The sequence below is a fragment of the Galeopterus variegatus genome, unplaced genomic scaffold (assembly GCF_000696425.1).
Source record: "Galeopterus variegatus unplaced genomic scaffold, G_variegatus-3.0.2 Scaffold9772, whole genome shotgun sequence".
Lineage (NCBI taxonomy): Eukaryota > Metazoa > Chordata > Mammalia > Dermoptera > Cynocephalidae > Galeopterus > Galeopterus variegatus.
The window spans coordinates 10,381-33,646 of NW_007735883.1; the positions used below are offsets into that span (position 1 = coordinate 10,381).

Here is a 23,266-nt window from a genome sequence, read left to right on the forward strand (position 1 = left end):
CCAAAAATGAAGGAACTTTACATCAATTTTAAAATGTTAGGGAAAAAAAGAACATTTAAACAAACCATAAGAAAACAGGAAAAATAATAAAATAGAAAACAAACCAAAACCAGTAGGAAGAACAATTAAATCCCAAACTGCTCTTTGAAAAAGCCAATAAAATGGATGAACCCCTCACAAAACTGATTAAAGAAAAAAGCAGAAAATTACATAAGATTAGAAATGAGAAAGGAGATACAGGGGAACTGAAATTATTGTACGAGAACATTATAATTCTATGGTAACAAAATTGTAAAAGAAAAGAAAATGTATTATATCTTAACAAACAAATTTTCGAAGTTGACCCAAGATGAAGCAGAAGACTTGATTATGTCAATTATCATAGAAAAGATTGAAAAGATGATTCAATATCCACCGTTTTAAAATGCAGTAGGACCAGACTGGCTGACAGTGGAACTCGCCAGTGTTGTAGGAGAGGAGCTGGAAATGGGAGGAAGGGGGAGAGAGAAAGAGTGGCTTAGACTCAGCCTCCTCTAAAGTCCGCTCCTCCCCAACCCCACCCAGACGTTTTTATTCTCTTTAATGATTCCATACTTATGTTCAACAGGGCAGAGCTGTTGCTGGTAGTTTGGGGCAATAGGAGAAAAGCAACCCGGATGAGGGTCCCAAAGCCCTTCTTCTCTCATGGTGGCCTGCTTCCATGCAACCTCACGCTGGTGATAGCAGTCTCTACGTTTAGGGCTCCTGCACCTACTCATTCAGCAGGTCAGTGAGAGGAGGACACCCTGGCAAAGGTGGGGACAAGATCATTCCAGGGAGTTCTCCAATTCCATAAGATGGAGGTAGTGGGGTAAGGGGTGCAGGGGGAAGAGAAGGGAGAGAAAGACATAATCTTGTCTAAGTGAACTAAAATAATTTTTCATATACAAATAGTTTTTTCCTGCTGGGAATCCAATAAGCATGGCTAAAAGTTACCATTCAGGTCCGCTTTGGGCAGAAAGCCTGAAGCGCTTAATGGAGAGAGAAGGGGATTGTCTAGGGCAGTGAATGAGGTTTCTAGTTCTGGTTATCTTTCACTAGAATACTTTAGGAGTTTCCCCTCCAGCCATGATAATCTCACTTTTCTGGGTGCCTTCAATTTCCTAGGAGTCTTCACATGACCACTCAAAGTATAAAATGTCTTTTGTTGCTATGTATGTTCTAATGGACCTTGTGGTATCCATTTGGTCTGTAGAATACCCACTGCTTTCTTCTTTTTTTTTTTTTTCCTTTTTGTCTCTTTTTTACTGACCGGTAACGGGATCGCAACCCTCGGTGTCGCACCCGTATCGGGGACCAGCAACGGGATCGCAACCCTCGGTGTTGCACCCGCACCACGCTCAGCCAGTGAGCGGGAACCGGTCTCCACGTGGGATCCGAACCCTCAGCGGCAGTGCTGCCACGCTCCCAAGCGGCGCAGTCTTCAGTGCGCCACTGGGCCGGACCTACCCACTGCTTTCTAATCATTAATATGTTGATCATCTCTATCAGGGATTGGCAGCTGTTCAATAAAGTTTTATTGGAACATAGCCATGGCCATTCATTTACATATTGTCTACAGCTGCTTTTATGCTACTATGACAGAGTTGAGACTTTGCAAGAAACTGTATGGCCTCCAGAGATGAAAATATTTACTATGTGGCCCTTTACAAAAAAAGTTTGTTGTCCCTTGATCTATATATGTAAAGACTTAATGTAAACTACTGACAATAATTGGGAAGCCAAATTATGAAATTCATAGATAATTATGTTCCTCTACAGTTAAGGCTAACCATTTGTTTTAAATATCAGACCTCATAAAGGCTCCATCATCCACAAGCAAATGGAAAAATGAAATAAATTTCCCAAGCTTTTCACACACTGAGCTCAGGTACTTTCCTCAGCTGAAATCTTTGATCAGAGTTGCTGGTTTGATCTTAATAAAGAAATGTTTATCCTCCGTAATAAATCATATATAGGATTCTAATTTATTAATTCCTCTCTATGGAGTATCATTTTGCCCCTTACTCAGACCACTGAATGCTCAAGACTCCTTACGTAGACAATTTCCATAATTATCCCCGTTTTGACTTTAAAACTCCAACAGTGTGAAATTCCTCTCTTTTGTGCAAAACTTTTTGCGGCAGTCAGCAACCAGCTCTGCACTCTAGGGCATCTTCACTTCCTAGCATGTGTCCCCTGACTTACTCCCACTTCATATCTGCCTAGGAACCACTTGGCAAGTTCAATTTTTACAGCATCCATTGCTTCGTTAAACATGCCAAGGAGATCATATCTCAATCATCTTTCCCAAAGACTAAGTAATCTTTTTAAGTCAACAACATTTAAAACATACTCCTTAACTTCTAACTCTGGCAATCTCATTATCACCTTCCTTTAATGTTGCACAATGGGTAGTTATGGAGATTTGGGCACAGAGAGAAAATCAGCTCAGGGAAAGGGAGTTACAGGTGTGTTGAGTTCCACCCGGGTACAAAGAGAGGCAGAGGAGATGACTAGCAGCTGATTGATCCAGAGTTGAGACCACAGGGAGAAGACACCAGGTCCAGGCAAAGAGCACTTCTGCCTGGAGCTTGGCTAGTCACCACTGGGGGACTTTTCTTCACTGCTTTTCACTGTCAGGTAGTAGATGCGGTTGGCCTCTGGGTAGGTGACGTGGCTGAGTGGGAGCTTGTAGATGGTGGGGTTGTTGGTTGTCAGGAGCAGGAAGACGAGGGTAGAAAGGCAGAAGGGCCAGGTGCCCGGTGGCACGCCAACCTGGAAATAAAAGCATTGGGGTCTGAAGAACGTTCTTAGAATCCTGTGTTGGGTCAGGGTCTCTGGGGGAGAAGGAAGTGATAGGAGTTGAAGATGGACCCCCCCTGCCAAGTGAAGGCACTGGTGCTCCTGGACTCAGAATGTCAGAGTAGTTGGCCAAGGAATAGAGCTGTTGGTACCTTTGGGCACAATCAGAATCTTTTAGGAATCGTTTCCCACATCCAGCCATAGAGCTCCATCTATCCATTCATGTTCTACACTGCTAGTTACGTTGTGCACCCTTTCTTTTAAAACACACACACACACACACACACACACACACACACACACACACACACACACACACCCCTTATGCAATTGCTAGTCTTTCTCTGGACAAACCCTACATAAACCCTGACAGAGGCATCGTGTGGAGTACTAGCTACCATAACCCACACAGGATTCTTCTGTGAGACTCCAAGTGTCTGGAAGCTCTGGCTGGGGAAGGACACCTTAGAGTAGTGTTCAGGAGAATCCAAACTCACCACTGCCAGTATGTTGGAGAGGCCTGCTCCCATGTACGCACAGAACAGGGCTGTGGAGGAATGAGAACCATCAGAGTCAGCTTCCAGAGCCTGATGCCCCCTCTCCTAGCCACTGCTGTGGCAGAACAGCAAGCCCAGACCTAGAACAGGGGTCCCACTCTCTCTTCTACAGACTCAGTGTCTGCACTGTGCCCTGATATCTGGCTCGCTTGTCTGATATTACTAATCTTTGTGGGTAGATGTGGCCCATCTCCCATCAGATTGTGCATTCTCTGAGGACAGAGATAAAAGCTTAGATATCCTTTTATCCTCTCCCCCACTTCCGTGGTGGCCTTGCATAGAGCCAGGAGTCAATGAGCATCTTTTACTTGTCCACACTGACTTTGAGGATGCCAGCACAGTCTGGATGATTATCTGTCAGTGGGCAGAGAGGTCAGACTACATGAGCTCTCACTAAGATCCCTCCTGTCCAAGATCCTGAGGAGCATGATGCTGTTTGAGGCTCACCAAATCTCATCAGGGTTGAACCTTACTGGGTCCATGAGCTGGTTCCCAGGGGCCAGGCAGTTGGGATCACGCCAGGAGCTGGACCCCGAGGACTATTACAGGAGCTTGTCCACACTACTGGTGTCTCTGAACAATCTCCTTTTGCCCCTGCAACTTTTCTCTTTCTCTTCCTCTGCCCAGGACACCACTTCCCCCTCTCTCTGCTCATGCAAATCCTACTCACAGGGGTTGAGATAAACCCCGGCCTCTCCCTGGCATGTGCCACTTTTCTGAAGGCCAAAGGCAGTTACAGTCTGAACCCCACAATATCTGGCACTTTAGACTTGACAAATATTTGTTGAGCCTACAGTCTCCATGCCCAGCCTCATGTTGGCTGCTGAGGGGGATACAAGGGACATGGACATCATTTGCAGTCTCCACACACATGGGACAAAGCAAAAGAAAAGCTTTTCTGAGGCCATTCTGCCCTGTACTTGTCTCTAGTTTTACTTATTAAAGTCATTTCCTGCTGTTTCCAGGGAATGTCACAACTCCAGGAGAGGGGGCCTGGAGGAATGATGGGGTGGGGTTTGACCCTCCCTCCTGCCATTAACAGCTGTGTTCTAGGGCAAGTTAACCCCTGAGTCTCATTTCCTCATCTGTAAAATGGGGCTGGCAACCCGTGCCTGGTGGTGTTCTTGGGAGGATGAGTGAATTCATATGTTTACACAACACAGAGCATGGTGCTGGGGTGCAGGTGTGCAACGAGGACTATGGTTGACTTCCCTTCAGATGGCACATTCCCTACTTACTGTATGGAAGTTGCAGGAATGCTGCCATGGGCATGCAAGGAAATGCACATGTAATTTCCTTGTAAATTACACAACACTGTGTAAGTACAATGGCATAAGCTGGTTGTGACTCCAATCGACAGAGGAGGAACCTAAAATCCCCAGCTGTGAAAGGTAGTGCTGGCATTAGGTCCTTCTGTCACACTGTTCAGTATTGATTAGTGGTCGCCATGGGTTTTGCATAACCAAGGGGGGAAGGAATAGCCAGAGTGACTTAGTTGTCAGTTTTCCTGAACACCTACCGCACATGAGGGCCAGTAGGTGAGTCTGCCAGGTGAGGGCGTAGAACATGCCCCCGATGGCGATGCAGGAGAGGACGCAGTTGTAGCTCCAGAGGCCCATGTAGATCGTCTCGAAGGGTGTGGCCAATGTCAGGGCTGTGGGACAAGGTGTGTTGTTCTGGCTCATTCTGGGTCACAGAACAAAGGCCACGCCATGGCCAGTTGCCAGGTCTCAGGGTGGCCTCCATCCTGTCGTTCACCCCACACCCCAGCTCTGCCCATCAAAGGAGACTTTGAAAATGGCATCTGGTCTTAGGAAACCAATAAGGAGAAGAAAGTAGAGGTTTCCAAACTGTTTTTCAAAGCCATAGTTTTCGCACATAGGTATGGCTACTTCTGGCGTGAGGGCAGGCCAAGGAGGTGGGGCTCTAAGCCCTCCCTACTCCTCCAGCAGGAGCAGCTGCATTTTTAGCAAGAAAGATATTAATTTAAAGGTTTTGTTTCAAATGGTTCAGAAAAATTACATATACACACATATAGACATATGCAGAGAGGAATGATATATCACAAGGGGTAGGATATGAACAATAGGCGAATTTGGGTAAAGAATTTATGGGTGTCTCATATTATTATTTTTGTAACTTTTTAAATTTAAAATGATTTCCAAATAAAACATATTTTTAAAATTCTGCTTCCAAAAGTCTTTGAAAAATATTGGGATAAGTCAAAAACCGGCTCCTACTCCCAATGCCCCCACCTCAATGTCTGACTCTGTTGTCAGAAAGAGCACATACATATATAAATGTGTGCACATGCATACATGTAAAAATACTAAACCACGTGTGTCAAATGTAATCCCATTTTTGAGAAAACTTTTCCTTTTAGCTTACTCGAAATTTCCAGTGCTGGCTACTTACGCCCTAGCTTGGTCTTGGTTGTGTTCCCCAACTCCACCCTGGGGACCCTCCTCCACCCTCACCCCAGGAGCTCAGTTTGCAGGCCGACCATGTCTTCAGTCTCCTTGCATCTCTCTACATGTCCTGCTATTGATGACTGCTCCCCTTGCATACTCAGGAAAGGGAAAAATAACCCTCTACCCCTGACAGTGTTTAAAATTCCAGAGAGGAGAATAAGTCTGGAATGCTTGCTGTGTGTGGGGCTGAGATGACCTCAGGGAAATTATCCCAAGGCCCTCCCTGCAGAGAGGGGGCTCTGTCCTACCTGCCAGAATCCCCACGATTGAGCCAATGGCTGCATGCAGGCAGACGAGTGGCGAGGAGATGAACAGAGCCACCAGGACCATGCCGCCTGTCCAGGGATTGTCGCAGCCATACACCTGGCCAACCCCAACAGGGATGGCTTGTAACAACTGCAAAGTCAACAGAATCTAGGTCACTGGAGCATAGGCCGATACTGCAAATACCAGGACTCATGGCCCGGATTGAGCCGGTCCTGGGGGGGTGGGTATTGGGGTGGAATGGGAAGATGACTATGCCCTCCCTCGTGTGAAGATGGGTAGGGCACGGGCTGAAACGACCAGCTCCTCATTCCACTACCTAGCAGGCACCTGAGCACCCCTCATGCAGAGTCAGGGCCCCCAACACGGGGGCTGGGCCTGGTGCTTCTGAGGAACATATGGCTGCTGCTCTGAGAGCGGAAGCTTTGAGGGGACTAGATGCACCTGCTCCATAGACTGCCACAGGGGTTCAGGGAACTAGAGAATTTCCTCTAGACCTTCTGCAATCCTGGAAATATTCTAGGTCATTTCAATGAATGATTTGACCAAAGGTCATCCGGCCTGTTGGTGGCCAAGGGCAGGCTAGAGCCTCTGAGCTTGACCCCTAGTCTGAGGTCTTTACCAGCCTCACTGATTCTCCGTCAAGCCACTGTTGGCATGTCCTCTTTGGTGGCTGCTGCCCATTCAACACTACCCTGGGGGCTTTGGGCCCTTGGAAGGAGGAGAAGGCATCTGCCTTGCTCTGGAGGAGGAAGTAGCATTGCAGGAAGGTGGCGTGTGGAACATCTGGGAGCAGCACGAAGCCCAAACACCCCTGAGCCTGAGAGTGATTTGATGGTGTTGCAATTGGTGATGATTAATTTGGCAGTGATGTCAGAAGGCCTTTCTCTGCCTGGGTTGAATTGTCCATATTTTTGCAGTCCTTTGAGGGCAAAGGGGAAGAGAGGGAGCATGGCAGGGCAAGGAGAGAGTGGGAGTCCAGGGATCCGGTTGTGGGGGGGGGCTCTGCATGAGTTTCTGGTGGGACTGAGGGTGTGTGCCTTCCTCATTGTGAGCTACGGAATCCTCCTCTGTAACTAGGGGAAGCTGGCCTGGTAGATGATCTTTCAGCTTTAAAATTCTGAAGTTCCTTTCCCCATTATCGGGCCAAATGACCTCTTTGAGGACGGGGCTCTCTATGGCTGGGGACATAATAGGTGCTTAATAAATAGGTATTGATTAGCTTAGGGATTACCAAATTTTGCTGTATGTTGGAATCCTCTGGGGATCTTTAAAGAAATACCAGTTCCTGGCTCTTCCCTAGACATTCTGATTTAATCAGTCTGGGGCATGCCCAGGGCCTCAGGTGAGACTGATGTGCCACAGAGTGTGGGGTGCACTGGATAAGTTACAGATAAGCTACTGTAAATGTGGGGAGTAACTGCATTTTTTTCTTTGGATGAAATTTTGTACTCTAAAAATTTGATTTAATTCTGAGATCAAAGTGATTTCTTTAGGGAATAGTGTTTGAGGAGCCCCAGAGAACTTCTTTTTTTTTTCCTTTTTGTCTTTTTTACTGACCAGTAACGGGATCGCAAACCTCAGTGTCGTGCCCATACCGGGGACTGGCAACGGGATCGCAACCCTCGGTGTTGTGCCCGCACCGCGCCCTTTTTGTCTTTTTTACTGACCAGTAACGGGATCGCAAACCTCAGTGTCATGCCCGTACCGGGGACTGGCAACGGGATCGCAACCCTCGGTGTTGTGCCCGCACCGCGCTCAGCCAGTGAGCGGGAACAGGTCTCCACATGGGATCTGAACCTTCGGCGGGAGCGCCGTCGCGCTCCCAAGTGGCACACTCTCCAGTGTGCCACCGGGCCGGCCCAGCCCCAGAGAACTTCTAAGTTTTGTACCCCCTTGTCTCGGAATGGGTGGCCTTTTATTGACCCAACACTGTTTGGGCCAGAGCCTATAAACTTGTGAAAGGAATGACAGGGCTGGACCCAATCTTATTGATAAGAACCCAGAAAACACTTTGTACCAGACCAGGGAATGCAGCCGAAGTGTTGGGAACAGGCCAGAAGTCTACTCAATAAGTATCTGATGACTTGCCAACATCTGAGGAATATGGGATGCTGAGGGGCATCCAACTTCCATCTTTCCATCGAGGAACACAGGTGTTAAGCCCAAGCAGTCAGGAATGAGAGGAATGAGGGAACAAGTGGCCTTGGAACAGAGCCTGGGCTTCGAATGAAGCTTCCTTGGCTGGATCTGTAGTCTAGCTGGTGAACTGGGCTCCAGCAGCCTGCCCTCCCCTGTACGCAGCTGACACCCTGGTGTGAAGGGCAGTCAGGTGTGCTGTGGAAATTTACTGAGCACCCAGCCTACTTGTACTCCTTATAATTCTCATGTTACAACAATAAGCTGGTTAAACAAAAAGGAATCCCCGTTTCTGCCCTGTTATTTTAAAGAGAAAGAGGAAAATGGCATTGCATCTTCAAAACTCAGGTCTGATGGTGTGGAAGAAAAGGAGACTGGAGGTCAGAGCGGTGGGCTGGTGGGGAGTTAAGAGGGTGAGCTTGGACCTCGGGGTAGTGGGTTTGTGTTCTACACTTTCTGATTGTTTACTTGGAAGATAAACAAGAGACATGTCCATTCTGTGACCCACACCAGGCTGGTCCCCTCTGTGCTGGGTTGTCCAGCCTCACAGTGTAGGGTGGGGGGCTCGTGAGCCTTTCTCTCTGGTAGTGCCCCATGTGCCTGTGGCTGTCACTCCGACAACACCTCATGGGTAGGGATCAGACACAGTGGGTCCGTGCACCCAAAGGCAGTTTTCCTAATTGCCAGATGGCTGATCATTGCCGAATTTGTCAAAGTTTTGAGTTTTGTCCCCGCTCCTGCCCTGGCTATTTTCCATCTGAGAGGGTTGGCTTTCTCTCAAATGCAGGGCTCTGTCTTTCCCATTTTCTTGGGTTTAGGCCTTAACCTGCCTCTAATCCTATTTCAGCCTCAGCCTCAGCCCTGCACAAAACTTAAAATTTAAAAAAACAAAAATGTTACAAAGGCTCTGCAGTGTTTGCAGCAGCATTTGCCATCAGGGGCAGGGGAGCATTTCCCTTTCTAATGCGTTTGGGTTTAGAGTATGGCTGTTCCTGGAGGACCCTGCAGAGTGGTAGCTCTGGAGCTGAGAGCCAGCAGCAGGGCCAGGTGAGGTTTAAGCACACCAGGACAATGGGTGTGGTTGGGCAGGGAGGGCTCAAAATTCTATTATACAAACAGCATTTGAGGATGTAGGTTACGTTTTCAAATATTCTAAAGACTATCACAGGAGCAATATTCTGAATTACTCTAGAAAGCAGAGCTAGAACTAATGGGTGAAAGATAAAGGGTGATGAGTGTTAAGAACACCCCAGCACTTAAAGGTAGCTGAGGAGGGGCTGGACTGCATTGAGAAGCTGGGATTTAGCCACACTGTGATTGTTCAATCTGAAGGTAATGTCCTGCCTTGCATGATGGGGGTAGTGCGAAGCTTGGACTCTATCAGCCTGCCTGGGTTTTAAGCACAGGGACTAACTGCAGATTGACTTTGGGCAGCTAACCCTCTCTGTGCCTTAGTTTTCTCATCTGTAAAATGGGGATAATAGTAGTATGTACAGTATTGGGTTATTATGAGGGTTGAATGAGTTAATATGTTAAGGCCTTTGAACAGTGTCTGATACATACTAAGCTTGCTTTAGTTATTAGCTGTTAATTATATCTATGTTCATTAACAAGGTCAATACTTTGCAATTGTATATATGTCATCATCTTATGTTAGATTTTTATTACATTCCTTTATCCCCACTGACAACAGATCATCAGAATAAATGAATATGTATATTTGTGATAGTAGGATAGTAGGATATAAAGTGGGGTTTCTCAACTTTGGCCCTATTGACATTTCAGACTGGGGAATTCTTCGCAGCTGACACCCTGGTGTGAAGGGCAGTCAGGTGTGCTGTGGAAATTTACTGAGCACCCAGCCTACTCGTACTCCTTATAATTCTCATGTTACAACAATAAGCTGGTTAAACAAAAAGGAATCCCCCTTTCTGCCCTGTTATTTTAAAGAGAAAGAGGAAAATGGCATTGCATCTTCAAAACTCAGGTCTGATGGTGTGGAAGAAAAGGAGACTGGTGGTCAGAGTGGTGGGCTGGTGGGGAGTTAAGAGGGTGAGCTTGGACCTCAGGGTAGTGGGTTTGTGTTCTACACTTTCTGATTGTTTACTTGGAAGATAAACAAGAGACATGTCTGTGACCCACACCAGGCTGGTCCCCTCTGTGCTGGGTTGTCCAGCCTCACAGTGTAGGGTGGGGGGCTCGTGAGCCTTTCTCTCTGGTAGTGCCCCATGTGCCTGTGGCTGTCACTCCAACAACACCTCATGGGTAGGGATCAGACACAGTGGGTCCATGCACCCAAAGGCAGTTTTCCTAATTGCCAGATGGCTGATCATTGCCGAATCTGTCAAAGTTTTGAGTTTTGTCCCCGCTCCTGCCCTGGCTATTTTCCATCTGAGAGGGTGGGCTTTCTCTCAAATGCAGGGCTCTGCCTTTCCCATTTTCTTGGGTTTAGGCCTTAACCTGCCTTTAATCCTATTTCAGCCTCAGCCTCAGCCCTGCACAAAACTTAAAACTTAAAAAAACAAAAATGTTACAACGGCTTTGCAGTGTTTGCAGCAGTATTTGCCATCAGGGGCAGGGGAGCATTCCCTTTCTAATGCGTTTGGGTTTAGACTATGGCTGTTCCTGGAGGACCCTGCAGAGTGGTAGCTCTGGAGCTGAGAGCCAGCAGCAGGGCCAGGTGAGGTTTAAGCACACCAGGACAATGGGTGTGGTTGGGCAGGGAGGGCTCAGAATCCTATTATACAAACAGCATTTGAGGATGTAGGTTATGTTTTCAAATATTCAAAAGGCTATCACAGGAACAATATTTTGAATTACTCTAGAAAGCAGAGCTAGAACTAATGGGTGAAAGATAAAGGGTGATGAGTGTTAAGAACACCCCAGCACTTAAAGGTAGCTGATGAGGGGCTGGACTGCATTGAGAAGCTGGGATTTGGCCACAATGTGATTGTTCAACCTGAAGGTAATGTCCTGCCTTGCATGATGGGGGTAGTGCGAAGCTTGGACTCTGTCAGGCTGCCTGGGTTTTTTTTTTTTTCATTTTCATAGGTAGCTTTATTTGATTTTTAGAAAAATATATACAATAATCGGAACCTTGGTTCTCTTAAATAGTTTTAAATTAAAAGTATGAAAAAGTGAGAGGATATTTCCTTACCCAGGGGTATCACATGGCAGAAAAATGGTGGAGCAGAGAGAGAGAGACTAACCTCTGATGTGCTCTCCTTTTAAAGCCCTCAGAACCATGCCCCTGACCACCATTTTTAATCCATTCATTACTATACAGTCCTACAATCTAATCACCTCTTCAAGGATCCACCTTTCAATTACCATAATAGGATTTCCCACCCTCTTAACAGTCACAGTGGGGGCCAAGTTTCTAATACATAAACCTTGGGGGACACAATTCAAGCTTCAGTGGGTTTTGGGGGACATAATTCAATCCACTGCAGTCTGCTTCCCTTCAGTCTCAGCCAACCACCTGGCTTTACTTCATTAAGAAAATAGAACTGACAAGATGAGGAATGCTTTGTTTTCTCAACTGTGAAATCCACACCCTGCCTGCTTTGTCACCAGGTACTCTCTCTGCCGTTTTCATGTAATGGAAGTGTGCCTGCTCCTTCATCAGGCCAATTTTCCCCTGTTCTTTGGATCCAATCAAGGACTTCACTCCTGCAATGTTCTCCTTTCTCTCCTGCAGCTTCAATCTCTTCTTTTTCTCCGGGTTATTCTCATCAGTATATAACACGCTCTAGCATCTCCTGCCTTTAAAATTCCTTCTCCTTTAACCTGATGTCCACTCCAGCTACTGCCCCATTTTTCTCTTTCCTCTTCACAGCAATCCTCCTCAAAAGGGTTGGCTTTCTTTGCTGTCCCCAATCTTCCTGCTCCTAGTCCTTCCCAAACCCACTCGTCTGGTGCAGGTCCTCACTCTACCATGGAAATGGCTCTTGCCCAATTGGCCAAAAACACCTATCTTGCCAAATCCATGGTCATTCCCTGTCCTCTTCACTAGGCAGTTGGACCCTCCCATTGTATTAAAATACTCTCTGTCTGAGCTACCATGACACTGGACTTTCTTAGTCTCCTTCAATGATTTTCCCCTTTCTCTCCCTGACATCTAAGTATTGGATCTTATGGCTCTGTTTTGTATCTTCTCTCTCTCTTTTTAAAAATCTTCTCTTTTGGGTGATATCCTCTAGTCCCATAGATGAAATACCTGCTATATGCTTCTACCTTCCAAACCTTGACCATATCCCTGTGTTCCAGATTTATACATCCAGTTACCTTCTCAACATCTCTACTTGGAAGTCTAATGTGTCCAAACAGAACTTATTCCATCCTCCACCACCAATCTGTTGTTCTCTGAGTCTTCTCCATCAGCCCAGGTTATAGGAGTGTATTGCATTTTATTTCCTTTTTCTCCCTCATGCTCTACAGTTTCCCAGCAAGTCCTGTTGCCTCTGTCTTCTTTAAAATATACCTCAGATCTAGTCACTTGTTGCCATGTTCATGGATATCACCCTAGTCTAAGCCACTCTCATCTCTGCAGGTTACTGTAGCAGACATTGCAGGTTATTGCAGCAGACGCTTCCAGCATCCACTCTTGCTCCAGTTAAAATCCATTCTGTACACTGCAAGCAGAGTGATTTGTTTAAATGTAAATGAATGTTATCTCATCACTCTTTTGCTTAAAACCCTTTAACTGCTTCCCATCACAGGTGTTATAAAAATCAAAAGGCTTGCTGGATCTACAGGGCGTATGTGGTGTGGCCCTCATCTACTCTCTGCCCTTACCTTCTGGCCTCCACCATCATTTATTGGGCTTCAGCCTCACTGGTCTGGTCTCTATTTCTGGAACACGTCGCCCTTCCCCAGATGGGGTAGTTGCACATGCTGCTGTTTCTGCCTGCAACATCTTTCACCCAGATCTTAACGGCAGATGTCTGCTGATCATTTAGGTGACAGTTCAAATGCCCCTTCTGCAAAGTGCCTTCCCTGACCACCCATGTTTGCAAGTCTAGTCTGTCTCACTTATCCTGTTTTGCTTTCCTTAAAGCACTTATCACAACTTAAAATGATCATTTTTATGAGCTAGTTTATGAGTTTGTCTATCTTTGCAAGAAGAATGTAAGTTTCAAGATGATAGAGACTCTTCCTCCTTCACGACTATCCCCAGCATCTAGGATGGTCCCTGCCCTCCACAAATAGTCCCAGGCACTCAGCAAATCTCTGTTTATTAGATAAATCTGGAAAATGGCATTACTAGTACCCACCCTGTGGATTGGATTTCAAGGACTACATGAATGGATTAATAAATGTACTGGAGCAGTAGCACAGAGCTCAGCCCAGGGTGGGGTGTCAATATATTTTTGTCTTTTAAATTGGGAAGTGTGTGTGTCGGGGGAGCACTAAAGTCTAACTGCCACCCAGTGCAACATGGCTGAGGAGTTGTGCTGAGGGGCTTAATCTATGTAGATATAAAACAAACAGGCAAATGAAGACAAGGTCTCCTCCTCACACAGGAGCATGTAGGGAGCAGTAAGTAATTCCCCACAGAAATGACTGCCTTAGTTTTTTTCCCCAATGGATTAAGAAAGAAAGAAACCCTAAGACAAAAAATAAATTGCTCAGAATGCTTAATGTAGTAATTTATTTGCAAGCACTACTAAAAAGTAATGAAACAGTACTTAAGCTAAATTAAACTAACTGCTTTTAGTAACTCCAGACTTTGAAACCAAAGAAAGACATTTTCTTCTTAGAGATATTAAAAATAAATCATCATGCCTGATTTATTGCTGAGAACAGGAATAAATCATGTCTGGAAGGAGTAGAGAACAAGGTGGTATACACATGTGCAGTCATGGGCTGGGGGCAAAGGTTCACCATGACAGCAGGCACACTACTGAGATCCTCAGATACTCTATAGACCTGCTGTAAATTCAAACAAACAAAGGATTATATGTGTCAATGGCCTAGCACACCATGCATGCAATGAATATTTGTTCCTAACTCCGTTCCATCTTGACCTTTTTATTCTATCTGTAATCTGAGGTGATTGCATAGCAAGATCTCAGCTGATACTTCTAGCTCAAAGATTCTAAGATTTACACGTAGACATTCTGTTCCAGGAAAGCTCTCTGGTTCCATTACAAGCTTGTTGTCAGCTAATAGGTCTTGGTTAGGCCACATAACAGATGATTCCCATGGAACCTTGTCTCAGTCCATTTTCTGTCATCTGTAGCAGAATACCTGAAACTGGGTGATTTGTAAAGAACTGAAATTTATTTTTTACAGTTCCAGAGGCTGGAAGTCCAAGGTCAAAGGGGCACATCTGGTGAAGACCTTCTTCCTGGTGGGGACTCTCTGTAGAGTCCCAAGGCGGCATAGAGCATCTTATAAAGCAAGCAGTGCCACTCCCGTGATAACCCATTAATCCATTAACCAGTTAATGATGGCATAACCCTCATGATCAAATCACCTTCTAAAGGCCCCACCTCTCAACGACACTACCACATTGGCGATTCAGTTTCAACATGAGCTTTTGGGGGGACATCAAACCATAACAAACCCGGAGTTTAATCATGCAGATTCTGGATCCAGAATGCCAGCATCAAAAACTTTTACAGAGTGTGACCTGGTGCAAGTCACCTAATCTCTGCATGTCTTGGTCTTCCCTTCTGCAATTGGGGACAAATATAATGTACTTTTCTTCGCACTGTGCCTGGCATATAGGTATACCCAATCGATGTTAGCCTCTGTTATTACACTCAAAGAAGATTATCAGCACAATAAAAAACATGGTTTTTTGCTGCTTTAGAAGATCCCTGTTATTTCACATCCTAAAATGATCCCCTTGTGTTGCAACTGAGCTCATGGGCTTTCACAGTGTCTTGCTAGACAAATCTGCCTGGCGTTTTTTGCTGCTTTAGAAGATCCCTGTTATTTCACATCCTAAAATGATACCCTTGTGTTGCAACTGAGCTCATGGGCTTTCACAGTGTCTTGCTAGACAAATCTGCCTGGCTATGACGATACTGGGCCCCACATGGTGCATATCCCTGTCCCTGACCAGATGAGACGCAACCACCTAGGGGCCCTGTGGGTCTGTGAACAGTGAGAATGAGGTGCCTCACCAGGCCATGGCTGTGAAGATCACAGGAAACAGAAGCCACCAGTAATAGTCTAACTTATCAGAGAAGACAGCCACCAGCAGTCCCACCAGCATCCCGTTGTACCCGTGGAGTCCTGAGGCAATGGCAGACCTCGGGGGGAAAAGACAGAATTACTTATTACTGGGCCCTTCCCTTCTGGTAGTCTGAAGATATTCTCAGTTTAGATGATTCCTTTAATAGTAATAATGCATAGAAAAGAGTCAGCTCGCTCAATGAGTACTGGGCAGTCACATAGCTGCTAGCACCTTTCTAGATGACAACACACACACACACACACACACACACACACATGCACACAGACACCCTGGATTACCCTTGCTGATCTAGAATTAAAATTATGCACTTTCATCTTACCTGTGGCTAAGCTCGCCTTTGCTACTCAAGGGAGTCTCAGATTGCTAGGTATAGTGGGAAATCTAATAGAAACCTGAGGTGCAGCCCAGAGAAGCGGAATGTGTGTGTGTGTGTGTGTGTGTGTGTGTGTGTGTGTGTGTGTGTGTGTGGAGGGGGAAGAGGAAGGAAGAGATGCGGAGGGAGGGAGAGTGTTCCGATTGCACTATGTGTTTTGATTGCAATTGAAGTCTGGGTGCCTTCTCTGTGTGTGTGTCTGCACCAGAGTGGACTAGCTGAGGGGGCTTTGGATGTCCACCTGCCCCCTCCCCATGTCTCAGTAAGGAGGGGCCCAGAGGTGTGGTTGAATCCACATTTGAGGCTATCACCTGTTTCTGTTACAGAGGAGAGGCCTGTATGCACCTGAACTTCACCACCTGATCCTAATAAACACTGTCCTTGACCTTCCCAATGGCTCTGTGATGAGCACAATGGGGAGTGGGTTAGGGAAGGAACTGAGCAAACCACACTGCAAGGTCCCTGCCAGAGAATGACCTTTATGTGCTTGTGTTCTGTCCTGCGCTCGCCTCAGTTCCACAGTGGCTGGAGCTGGTCCGTGTCCTCTGCCGGACCCCCTGTGTCCAACAACGCCACCAGGGCCTGGGGCACAGAGGACTTGCAGCCAGTACCTGCCGAATGAATGTGTGTGGGTGCTAAGCCTTGTCATGTACTGACTATTCTTCTTGCATGGCAGAGGTTTTTGGGAGGTTGAGGCTCCCTGAGATAGAGAAAGGGACTCTGGTGAGAGGAGGGCTCCCGCCATCAGAGGCCATGACCTAGGTCTGGCAGGAGGAGGACTTTTCACCTTCATAGTGACCAGGAGATGTGCTGACCTAGATTAGGGGAGAGGAAGAGGATGAGAGAGAGGCAGGAGAGAGAGTATTTAGACTATTTCCAGCAAGGACGGCTGAGGACGCAGAGCACTGTGTGGTGCTTGTACTGGACACAGGATATGCTGGGTCCTTAGCTGCTCCCGAGGCCAGGAAGATATGGGGGCAGCTGGGGACAGGCTGGGGGCTCAGAAAGAATGAAAGTGCAGGGAAGGCAACTGGTGTCACCTCAGGAGCAGAAACCTGTGTTTCAAGAAAATCATTATTTTTAGTGTATTTGCATTTTCTGTGCATTTCCTCATTTGTGTTCAGTGTTAGAATTTATACTTTTTTGTTTTAAAATCAGTTGCTGTAGGTGATCTGAGGAAAGACAGTTGACCAATGTTGTGGGAGTCCCAGTGGCTGCAGCCCCAGTGGCTGGGTGTAGCACGGGCAGTAACAGAATGAAAGGGCCCAGGGAGACAAAATTAGGGGGACAGATAAGGGCTGCCTCTACGGCTGCCCCTCCTGTGGACAGTCTCTTTTCATAGCTTTTTTGTTGTTGTTGTTGTCCAAAAGAATCCCATTTCCTTTCATCCCTGCCCTAACCTTCAAAAATAAAAAAACTAAGTGCAAACTCAAAGCCAAAAGGATCTTCATTAGGACCACGTTCCATCAGGACACTGCAGCATCAGTGTTGATGACCTTGAGCTGCTATATGGAAAGTACAGTCTCAAGCTAGTGGGGGAAGGGGGTGGGAATGGGGGGTGGTTGAGGGCCGGGGGTGGGGGTAGGGATTATGATTAGAATGTGCAGCCGTGCCAATGGGTCATTGTGGACTGTGGTGAAGTTGTGGCTCCTTGGAAGGACACGTTTGTGGGTGTTGTATTGGGTGCCTGGGACTTTCAGCCTGTGGTGCAGAACATGGTACCGACCTGTCAGCAAGAAAGCTGGAATCTTTCCTAGGTGCTGTGGTGGAATATGGGACATAGGAAATGAACTTCCTGTCTGGAACATGCCAGGGAAAGAAGACTCCGGAAAAAATTAGAGAAAAATCCAATATAGCAGGGTATGTTCTGTGGTTGTTCAGAAAGAAAAGAGGATTCAGAGTACATGGGGTGCAAACAGGGGTGGCTCCCTGCAGGAGGAGGGATTTGAAGAAATAGTAGGATTAGACAGGCAGAAGTACACAAGGTGTCAGGACCGCAGAAGGGAAAGTGCTTCTCTGGGATGAGTGTGGTGCTGAGTGAGTGCTAAGTAGTGCGGGGACTGTCCAAGAAGGCTTTGGAAGCCAAGCTGAGGAGCTGGGTTTTTGTCTGATGCATATTTGTCTTAAATTCCTAATCAGGGTGTTTGGGAGGATTAGGCAGGCCTGGCGTGCGCCTCTCCTTGTCAAACCGAAGTCCGTGAAGAGACTTTTTGAATGGCTTGGCAAGTTTAGTAGTAGATTAAGGTCAAGTGGAAAATCGGAGAATCAGACTGTCAGAGCCGAAAGCAACTTGGGCTCATCTAAGCTGAACCGTACAAATTTTACAGATGAGGATAATGTGGCCAAGAGGGGAAGCGCGTGCCTGAGGTCACAGAGCTAAGAAGGCAGTGGGCTGGATGGGGTTCGCCCCAAGTAAGCTTCAGCAAACAGCGATGAAGCGGTAAGACAGAGTTGATCTGTCAGGGGGCCAATTCTGTGCCAGCCGCCCCCGAGACGATAGGAAAGTGGAAACAAGAAATAGGGGCCCGGTGCTTGAAAATCCTAGCTGGAGCCTAGTTTTCATCTCACCCACCAGACCTGCACTCAGGAGCATTCAGCCTCTCCTTCCAACCTTGAATGGCCTTCCAGCTTGCCGGAATGGAAGCGGTCCCCCAAGGCCACCTACGAGGTGCGTGGGCAGCTTCTCCTGGAGCCACGCCAGCTCCTGCATTTGCCTTGGTGGAATGTGGAATGTCAGGTGGGCCCAGAGGAAGGAGATGTTGCTTACAACACAACAACTCCTGCTGCTCGGGGATTGCTGGGGGCTTCTGGGCACTCTGTCCAGGCGTGTGCCATGATAGGGGCAGCATGACCTTGAGCCTGAGTCCTGCCACCCACTGGCTGTGGCATCGTAGGTGAGCACCTGTCCCCTCCCAGTCTCCTTCTCCTCACCTGCAAATGCAGACTCTATTGCCTTCACCGTCTGCACTGTGAGGTGGTGGTAAGAGTCACACGTAACAAGGTGTGAGCGTGTTTTTCCATTTTTGAGTGTATTCCCACTGTAGGGAATGTGTTTTATATTATGACCTAGTTCTCGCTCACTCTCATTCTCACACACACACCTCAACATAAATGAAACAAAAATTTTACAAAATAATATTTACCTTTACTATATATGGATTACTCTAATCAGTTTTATTTTATTCTATTGTTTTAACTGTAAAAAAATGCTGTTGACCATTAATCCATGATCTGTAAATGGGCTGGAGATCCCCAAATTGAAAAACACTAAAATACGGTGTAATCCAATGTTTCCCAAACTTCTCTGACCATCAGAAGCGTATAGAAGGACCTTGTTGAAAATACCCCCTCCCAGATCCACTGAATTGGAACATCTACGGGAAGGAGAGGGGTTGGGTGGGGCTGAAACTGTATTTCCTTTATTTTTAAATTTATTTTTAAACATTTAATTGTACATATTTGTGAGGTACGGTGTGTTGTTTCAATACATGCATGCACTGCACGATGGCTCACTTAGGGTAGACGGCCCAGTTTTGTACCTGTTAGTCCACCTTTCCCCTCACCCCCCACCACCCTCCTCTGGTAACCATTATTCTACTCTCTACTTCTATGAGAATCACTTTAAAAAAAAAAATCTTCCACATATGAGTGAAATTGTACAGTATTTGCCTTTTTGTGCTTGACTTCACTTAACACGATGGTGAAACTGAATTTCTTAACAATCACCCTAAGTGATTCTGATCATTGGGAAAGTCTGCGAACCATTGGAATAACATACGACAGAGCCTGAGGAAACAGCCAAGTTCTACAAAATGCTAGTCATTGTTGTTACTTGACTTTGCCCCTGCCAGTGCACCAGGTCCCCAACAGCCACTGCCACCCCCCACCTCTCTGCCTCCTGCTGCTCCTGTGTGTTTGCCTTCCTCAATGCTCTGTCCCACGCTGTCCTCTGTCCTCCCCCTCTTCTCACCTCTCTCCCATCCCCCATCTCCAATGTTTCCAGCTCAATGCCTGCCCTCTCTAACCTTCCCAACACTTAGTGATGTCTGTCTTTTCTGAACTCTTGATTGTATGCTGTCCTGCATCATTCTGAGACATTTGTTGCCAGTTAATCTTGTCTCCCTCAACTAGATGATAGGCTCCCTGAAGGAGGGACAGTTTAAGTGTCCCTCTGCACCCTGCTCAGAGGAAGTGTTTTCAGAAGGCTCTACAGCCAAATGAAACCTTGTGCTGTCACTTGCAGGAGCAGGAGCAGTTTGATGCTGGAAGGACTTCCAGAGACCTGCTCAAAGTTGATATTCAGGAGACTTTTGCTGGCTGAAGGTTGGTTGATCACTGAGGTAAAAACCTCTCCATCTGTCTGACCCACGCATCTTGCCAAGACCCCCATAGAAAGGAACCTACCTGTCCTGGCTCAAGACAACGGCAGTTAAGGTTGAGACCACTGTCCCCAGAACCCCAGCAATTGTCCACCAGGGATTCTGGATCAGGAGCCCGATGAAGATGATGAGCCCACTGAGAGGGTTGTTGACCAACATGACCTGAGCAGTCCCCCTCAGGACCCAGTCTGTGAACTGGAGAGCCAGGGGCTTATCTGCAAGAGACAGACAGAGCCATCAGCTGGTCCAGCCTGTGATACCTTGCTGGACTACTTATTGTCATGGCAACCAAGGCAAACAGGGATTCATGGGCCAGGATGTTTCCCCTCATTCAGCCTGGTGGAAGGGGAGCAGGAAGGTGGGGGGATGTTGGTGCACAGCTCACATCTCTGAGTGGTCCACCCATCAGTCTGTGCTGGCTGGTAGTTTCTGCTGTACAAACTGAGGCACCGTGCTGAGACCAACTTAATGCCATTCTAGCCATCAGCTTGGTTGGCAAGGAAGCATTCCTGGGGAAATTTATTGGTCCAAGGGAAGGCATGGAGAGAGAAGGAAACTCTTTTTGTAGTGCTGTGTGACTCAGTTGAGGACTAGTATCTGAGCAGCAAAGAAAGCAGCCTGAAGAAAAGAAGCTGGGAAAGAGATTATTGTAGCCCAGCTGTGAAAATCATTACTGAGTCAGGACCCAGAGGAAGGCAGGTGTGGGCGAGGGGACATGCATTCTGTCTTGTACTCTGGTTGGTTTCCAGGACAACCTGTGCAGGTGGGGGGGGGCAGTGAGAATGGGGAGGATGCGGTGTTTGTTGCAGCGTTTAGTGCAGGAAGAAGTTAAAGGGAAAGAACCCAGGAACCTTGGGGAGACTGATGCCAATATTTCTTGGCACATAGTAGGCAAATAATACATGGCTGTGGAACAATGAAGGAATGACCATTCGGCTTGTTTGGGAAATGGCTCTATGTTGCTAAGGTGGTTGTCCTATATCAGCAAGAAATAATTTGCAAAAATCTAAAAGCAGTGAAATATGTTTGATGCTGAAACCATGAGAATTTCCAGTCAGTAGGGTATATTACCCCCATCAAGAGTCAACTCAGAGATCCCCCCACCTGACTGTGGGAGTCCTCACATGGGTAAATGAGGGAGCAGCTTCCTTGGTCTAAACCAGAGAGAGGGTTGTCTCCCTGGCCTGGCCTGGCCTGGCTGCCTCTTCCCTGGGCATTTGCCTACCTTCCAGCCAACTCCTGTACTCCTTCATCTCGCCTGTGAGGTAGCCTGCTGCTTGGAAGAAGCTGGGGCCCCTCCGGTCTGCAGGGCCCCGATGGGCCATCCCACTTTCTCTCCTTTTACATCTTTCGTTGAGTTTTTCAATTTTCACAATGTGGCTATCTTTGTTGGATGACCGGAGATCCTTTCAGGAGAAGCCATGACAAGTTATCAAATAATATAGTTTTATGAGAGCAGGGGTATTTGGGGGTAGAGGAAGTTGTTAGGTTTTTTGATAAAGATAAAAGATCATGAGACAAAGACTGAAACACATGTGCATTGTCCAGTGCTGTACAGTGTGGTCCAGTGTGCCCCTCGTGAGTCTGCTCTTCCCAGGCCACTATGTAGTCTTCAGAGCAGGGCTTCTCCCCCTTTGTGTCATGGATCCTTTTTGGCAGTTTGGTGAAGCCTATGGACTTCTTTCCAGAATAATGTTTGGGAGTGTATAAAATAAAATAATAGGATTACAAATAAAACCAATTATATTGAAATGCAGTTATCATAATACTACAAAAATAATAATAAATATATATGCATAGCATATCCAGTACCTCTTATAACTTCAAAGTAGATACATGGGACCTCATCAACTCAACTCAGGAAACTCTGTAAGGCCATCCCAGCTCCAGAGCTCAGTGCGGAATCAGCTGAGGTCTTTACTGTGATTGCATCATAGCCTAGTACTGTGGCCTTTACTCCTCTATGAGTTTTGGTTTCAAATGCACAACCTGGTAAACTTCTTACATGTAAATCTCCACCTCAAAGTCAGCTTCCTGGGGAACCCAGTCTGTGACAGTAACAGAAATCTCAGGCACTATAATATGACTGTTGTTCATTGCCTATATTCATAATTCTGTGGAGGTTAGTGAAAATAAAGATAATTAATTTTCCCCATCCAAGTTCATCCCCCCTCATTTCTATCTATGGACCTCTTGCTTTAAAGCCATGCTGTCCAATATAACAGCCAACAGGACATGTGGCTATTGAGCACTTGAGATATGGCTAGTGAGAATTGAGATGTGCTCTAAGTAGATTTTGAAGTCTTAGTATGACAAAAGAATGCAAAATATCTCAATGATACTTTTTTTTGTTTTTTTTTTTTTGTCTTTTTCCGTGTCCGGCAACGGATCGCAACCCTTAGTGTTGCCCCTGTACTGGACCGGGGACTGGGGACCGGCAACGGGATTGCAACCCTCGGTGTTGCTCCCGCGCCTCGCTCAGCCAGTGAGCGGGAACCGGTCTGTATGTGGGATCCGAACCCTCGGGCAGGAGCGCCGCTGCGCTTGTCAAGCAGCGCACTATCCAGTGCGCCACCGGGCCAGCCCCTCAATGATACTTTAGATTGATCACATTTAGATACAACAATAATATAGATTATATGTTAATGTGGTTAATAGAAAATTTAAACTTACATATGTGGCTCACATTATATTTCTATTGTACACTGCTGGTCTATAGATTTCTACAACCTCCTCTTTACATGGAAATGCTCAACAGACTAGAAACAGAAGAAAAATTCCTCAACCTGGTAAAGAGCACCTACTAAACACCTATGGCTAATATCTATACACAGCAGTGAAAGACTGGGTGCCTTTTGCTGCGATGAGGAACAAGACAAGGATTTCTGCTCTTGCCACTTCTGTTCACCATTGTGAACAGCCAGAGCAGTTAGGCAAGGAAAAGAGGCAAAAGTGACCCAGACTGGAAAGAAAGAAGTTAAAGTATCTCTATTTGCAGATGGCATGTCTTTTTACATAGAAAATCCTTAAAGAGTTTATAAAAGCAAAAC

General features: G+C 46.5%; 1 protein-coding gene across 1 annotated transcript in view; it reads right to left on the minus strand.

Moving 5' to 3' along the window:
• Positions 1-2,616: 2,616 nt before the first annotated feature.
• Positions 2,617-23,266, minus strand: part of LOC103609563 (urea transporter 2-like) — a gene marked incomplete at its 5' end in the record, with an annotated part of 23,991 nt that continues 3,341 nt past the window's right edge. The window contains 8 exons of the mRNA XM_008593868.1: positions 2,617-2,796; positions 3,321-3,370; positions 4,900-5,034; positions 6,100-6,247; positions 8,803-8,878; positions 15,391-15,519; positions 20,242-20,431; positions 21,442-21,622. Of these exons, the coding sequence (XP_008592090.1) occupies positions 2,617-2,796; positions 3,321-3,370; positions 4,900-5,034; positions 6,100-6,247; positions 8,803-8,878; positions 15,391-15,519; positions 20,242-20,431; positions 21,442-21,622 (1,089 nt within the window). The remainder of the gene's footprint in view (positions 2,797-3,320; positions 3,371-4,899; positions 5,035-6,099; positions 6,248-8,802; positions 8,879-15,390; positions 15,520-20,241; positions 20,432-21,441; positions 21,623-23,266) is intronic.